The 6,345-nt window shown below is 34.9% G+C and overlaps 1 protein-coding gene across 1 annotated transcript in view; it reads right to left on the bottom strand.

Annotated features, from left to right (window-relative positions):
• Positions 1–751: 751 nt before the first annotated feature.
• Positions 752–6,345, bottom strand: part of rnf123 (ring finger protein 123) — a 174,329-nt gene continuing 168,735 nt past the window's right edge. The window contains exon 39 of the mRNA XM_016506503.1: positions 752–844. Coding sequence (XP_016361989.1) covers positions 755–844 — 90 coding nt within the window. The 3' untranslated portion in view covers positions 752–754. The remainder of the gene's footprint in view (positions 845–6,345) is intronic.

Here is a 6,345-nt window from a genome sequence, read left to right as displayed (position 1 = left end):
AAGAGAGATAAAACAAAGATGGGACTAAAAAGTGGTGTGAAAATAGAGGAGATGAACAGGAAACATGAAGATGAAAAAAGACATGAGATGATATGAGCCAAAGCAAGAAATCGAGAAGAGAAAAGGGGAGACTAAAACAGATGAGATTAAAGGATAGGAGAGAAATGAGCAGAGAGGAGAAACCTACGGGTGACGTCACGGACACTATGTCCATGTTTTTATACAGTATATGGTAGTAACTGATTACATGTAATGTGGATTACATAATCAGATTCCAAACATAATCAGATTAAAATACATTTTAAAATGCTCACAATCAGATTACAGTTACTTTTAATGGACTACATGATTACATTTTATTCACACCGTAATGGCAGTAAACTGTTTTGATTGTTTTGATTTTAAAAGAAAATGTGAAACCCTGTCATAATGTAATGCTACATGTAAATCTAAACGTAATCCAAAAAGTAGTCGCGGTACATTACCCAATGTGTGTAATCCAATAGATTACATTACAAACTAAGATTTCCGTCATGCAATTGGTAATCAGTAATGGACTACAATTTTGTAAGTAATCTACCCAGCATTGGCAGTGGAAGTATCGCAACAGCGGTAACCTTTCCTTAGTATTTCAGGCAGTGTTTATGTTTATATATAAGTAATGGCCATCGAAGCATTTAACGGCATGGTGTTAATCTCTTAAATGGAGGAGTGAATGGAAGAGAGGAGCTGTTGATAGGATGTTGGCAGCAACTCACTTGCAGGATTTGTGGGAGCAGGGCTTGAAGATGGCTGATATGGAGTGTGCATAGCAGATCGGGCAGAGATCGTCCTCGCTGGTCGGCTGTGAAAGAAAAACACTGTGATTCAATCCACCGTGTGTTAAAAGATGTTGTCAGACAAAAATGTCATCATATTCAGAAAACCAACTATATATTAGACAGACAATATTTAAAAGGAAATTAAGGACTAGTTGAAACCTTTTTTTTTTTTTTTTGGTCATTGGTCATTAAAAAAATTGCATAGCGCATGCATAAATAAAACTTAATAATCTTACTAAGAATTTCTGATTTAATATTTGACACTTTTTTTTCAATAAATTAGTACATAATATCTGACATTTTAAGCGACAGTTTGGATAAGTTCATCCCGTGGAGCTTTTTACCTCTTTTTCATAGTTTTCAATTTTGTGCTATAGCAGGTAAATTAGCGAGCATTTCAGTTTATATACTAAATAACTCATCATTATCATCATGTACATACTAAGCTCATCTCTAAATATGTTACAATTTAGCAATAAAACACACTGTTCTTATCCCAATTCATTTTAAGTCAGTGAGCCTAACAGCCAAACACTTTTTTAGTGAATTGTCGTGACGTCTGGTTACCCCTAATGTCAAAAAGTGCCTACTTATGGTATTTTCGAAGTATGTCACTGGACTTATATTGACCAGAATTTCTTATGCTACAGAAGACCTCATTTTATTTCCTAATACATACTCAAAGGAACAGATTTTCACCTGCACAGCGGGTACTTTTTGTAATTAGCAGCAAGAGAACAGAGCTTGACCCCTGACCCCTCGAAACAGGCTGATGGAGCTTCATTAGTATACAAGCATCTCATTAATATGTAAGCCTTATTATTACACAGTCAAGGCAGGTGTTAAAGGAATAGCTCGCACAAATATGTGAATTCTGTCATATCCGCTTCCAAAACCCATGAATTTGTTTGTTCTGTATGCCACAAGAAAGACGTTAAGCTTTTTATTTTGACTTAAAAACATTTGACATTGCAAAGTCACTTGAATGACAATTAAATGTCAAGCAAACAAACAAAACCAACACAAAAAATTATTTCCTAAGTTATAATACATTTTTGAACATAAATATTTATAACATTCAGGCATATTATAAAACCAACAACCAACTTTATGGATATATAAACAAATAAAGTGAAACTGACGACTTTGATATATATCGTGTGATATAGGTTAGGCAGGCAAATAGATTCTATTTTTATTCCCTATTCATGTGCTATTTACTTATGTATGTAGGACACTGCACCTGCACATTAAAGCAGTCACGTATTCAACACGCATGACATTTCAAAAAAAAAAAAAAAAGCTGCAAAGAACATTATCCACTCATCCCAAGGGGACGACACACAAAATAATAAATTCAGCCCTCAGAAATGTCAACAAACTAGAACACATATGTACAAAGACATCAGAAGATGCATATTCCTTTTTGGTGACCCCGACGTACTCACTTATGTATATAACACTGGGGAATAGAAGATTAAATTGATAATTAAATTGATTTCAAACAGAAATCAAATCTGAATCCCTGAAATTCTATTTCTTAAGCATCTACTTTTTTTTCTAGGATCTTACTGTGTTCGAGTGGCGCCCAATATGAATTAAGAAGTAGTGAAATGGTGGTTTTCTGGGCAAAATCTTTTAGGGTGTTCTGGGTGGTTGTTGTTCGATTGCTATGTGGTTGGGCATTACTAAGGCATGCTAGGGCATTACTAGGTCTTTGGCAAGCAATTAAAAAATAGATTTATATCTAATCCAAATATCTATTGATCCTGCTGTCAGTTGGTCTCGTGATTCTCAATAGACTGCATTACTAAAGCCTACTATCACTCTGAATCCTACTGCGAACATATTCTCCCATTTCACTTTAAATTAGTGATAATCCAATATACTGGCCAGATCAATTATTATAGCCACTATTTAAATGTTTTGAAATAATAATAATAATAATTTATTACAATAAACTTGATGACCAGATGAAACACCAAATGACAAAAAACAAACAAATGCAAACTACAACTATTTCACAAAACATTAAAAATGAAAAAGTAAATAAATTAATAATATTATTTTATAATTTAATATTAAATAAATAAATGATTATAAATATTAAAATAAATAATTTTACAAATAAACAAAAAATTACATAATATTTTTTATGCAACAATTAACATAAAAAGTAATTCATAAAAAGTAAGTGATAGACCAATATATTGACAAGAAGCTTTGAGATTATTACCATTTAATAATAATAATAATAATAATAATAATGAATATCTATATATTATTATTTAGTACTTTAACATTATATAATATAATAATATTATAATAATTTATTTTTACCAAGCAATTTAAATAACCAATGACAGCAAATAAAAAATTACAACTATTCAACTATTTTACACAATAATAAACAAAAAAATACATACATACAAAATTACTGGTAGACCAATATGCTGGCAAAAAGTGTTGTATATATATATATATATATATAAGACAGCAAAAAAATTTTTACACAATAAATACATAAATACTTTTTCACATATCATGCTCTGATTTTAGGGGAAATCTGTAGTCGAAAGGGTCTTAATGTGCTTTATATTGTTAAACAAAAGTCAAACAACATGTCAAATGACTAATTCATCTAAATTATACATTTGTTATACAAGTACTCAAACCTTCCTTCCACAACTCTGTGAGGCCTCTACAATGACTGCATGTTGTAGACGGAGAGTCCTTGACAGACCTGTACGAAATAAAGCCAAGGGCACGGAGGACAGGTTGTTAAGTTATTAAGATCCATTTAATATACTTTAACTGTACATCCAAACTGATTAAAAATAGAACGTAGGGTGGAAAGCAGCACTTCAGTTAATTTTAAAAGGCACTGTACTGATACAATCATTTTTGGAGAGTAAACCACTGATATATCCTCAGTTAACCAGATAGCCGGGCTATCGGGTTCTTCATCAGTTTCTCATGCGGTTCTTTAATGTGAATGGGGCCTTTTGTTTTTGTGTCTGGTCTTCCCCAATGTCCTTCCATTCTCAAAGTCAAACTTTGTTCCAAGGAGAAAGATTGGGTTTCTGTTTGGTCTCTAAGCTGAGATGAAGGAAATACAAGCCCCTTAAAATCTAATTCACTTCCTCCTAAGTCCGTCTCTTCTGAGCTATTACCTTCAGCTCTTGTGTCTGAGTAATGAGGGAAGATAGACACTATTTCAAGGTAATTTGCAGGGACAGAGAGTGACCTTGACTGGGCTGGTTCACTCTGGTTCATGGCAGCCTGATAAAACTGCTGGGTGCTTTACTCAATGCATATGGTTACTCTAGCCACTGAGCGCACACTAACAGAGAAATCAGTCAACGTCAAGACTGGCACTGTGTGACTTCAAGGAATAGTTCATTCAAAAATGAAAATTTGCTGAAAATCTCCTCACCCTCAGGTCATCCAATACATAGATTAGTTTGTTTATCTGAACAGATTTAGAGAAATGTAGCATTGCATCACTTGTTCACCAGTGGATCCTCTGCAGTGAATGGGTGCCGTCAGAATGAGAGTCCAAACAGCTGAAGTATTCGGTTTCTACAGCGACTCGTTTGGCGCACATCATTCTCTTTCTATGAAACCTGTAAACCATAATCACCGGATCTAACTCTATAGCGACATCAACTTTATAGCGGTTTACCCGATCATTGCAATTCTTTCGTTTTTACTAGAATACAATCAAATGGCTTTCCCAACTAATTTTTGCATGTGCGAGGCACATTATTTCTTCTGCGCAGCCGCGGTGGAAGAAGTGCGCAGCCGCGGTGGAAGAAGTGCGCAGCCGCGCGCAGCTTAGAGGGAAAATTGTTCAGGAGTTTTGCTGAGGGCGAAACATTTCCCCACAGAGATTTTTGCTCATGTTCAAGTTGGTCATGCAAATTCGACACGTTGACCAACAAAAAGCTGCTTGATTTAAGAGTGATCCTGAAACTGGATATTCGGAGAGAAGAAGAAAAAATCAACACAGATTAATGCAAATTATTTCATTTGTGACAAAAAAGCCTTGGTTATATCAGCCGAAAAGGAAACTTCAATTTCCAGTAGCAGAACATTACAGTACATCAGTACTACACTACCCACAATTCTGAAGTGAAATCCACCAATCAGAACGAGGATCACAAACACTCTAATCCAGTTTCACTTGAGTATTTATATTTTATATTATTTTATATTATATTTTATATCCAGTAGTTGTAAATATTTTTGAATAACATGCACTGATTAATGTGCATGTGTATACACATCACCTTTAAAAACTAATCGTCCTGTTCAAAATTTTCTTTCAGATTGTTTTGTTGTGAATGCTGCCTTTAAAGCTGTACTGTTACAGTAAATGGATTTTGGAATTCTAACCAGTGGAGATCAACATGAAATGATGGCTCAATCCATTCATTGCCATGGGTCATACATTCCTCTGCAGTCAGAGCCAATGTGCTGAGGAGGCATGAATGCTGTACTGTACCGTTGATTAGATATGTTGCCCTAAGACCTGAAATGCAACGCCTGCTGGGCACCATTACATTCATGTAAATGAGAGAATATAATCTGATGTAGAGATATGCTGGAAAAAATGGCTTTTAGTAAAAACACAAGTTACAGGACTGGATGGCTCTATAAAAAATAATTAAGAACAATGTCCAAAATCAGTTTTTTATGTGAGGGATAATGTACATCCAGCCGGTTGTTATCGCAGAATAAGGACCACTTATTACACAGCTATTTGCCACATAAGTAAATAATTAGACACAAAATATTGATTTGAGTTGAAATATTTGAATGCAAAGCTTCCATGAAGAAATCAGTTGCGAGCAAGCGGTTCAAACTAGTTGGACATTTAAGGGAAAGGTGCTGTCAAACCACTTATTACACAACATTTCACCACATAAATAATTAAGGCAATAAAAGATATTGATTTAAGACTAAGGCCCCGTCCACACGGAGACGCGTTTAAATGTATATGCATACATTTTGTATCATATAGGCGTTTCGTCCAGACGGATCCGGCGTTTTGGGAGAGTGAAACCAATATATTTTTTAAACCGGGTCCCAGAGTGGATAAATCTGAAAACGCCGCCCTTGTGTTTTCGTGTGGACCGCGAATCCGTATATTTTCTGAAACTATGACGTAATCAGCCCACGTCTCGCCCCTAGTCAAAAAAAAAGATCGGATAGGGAAAGGTCTGGCTTCGTGTGGACGTAGCCTAAACTGTTTTAAAATCTTACCAGTTTGTTAGTTATCTTATAATCCATTACAGCATACAAAACAATCGTGGCAAAATGGCAGCAGCTGCGTTTGTATGAAACGAGAGAGCGAGTCTGTGATACCAGGATGACATTAAACAATTCTACACATAATATTGAATTGAGTTTTAATATTCTATTAGCTAACCAAACGCAAAGCTTCCACCAAGAAAAACTGTTCCTAGCAAGAGTATAGCGCTGACTTCAGTTACCCGGATGAGCCTGTGTTATTAGTTTT

Source organism: Sinocyclocheilus anshuiensis, unplaced genomic scaffold (assembly GCF_001515605.1).
Source record: "Sinocyclocheilus anshuiensis isolate Anshui unplaced genomic scaffold, SAMN03320099.WGS_v1.1 scaffold2083, whole genome shotgun sequence".
NCBI lineage: Eukaryota > Metazoa > Chordata > Actinopteri > Cypriniformes > Cyprinidae > Sinocyclocheilus > Sinocyclocheilus anshuiensis.
Note: the sequence above shows the minus strand (reverse complement) of the source record. Positions and strands in the feature narration are given on the sequence as shown.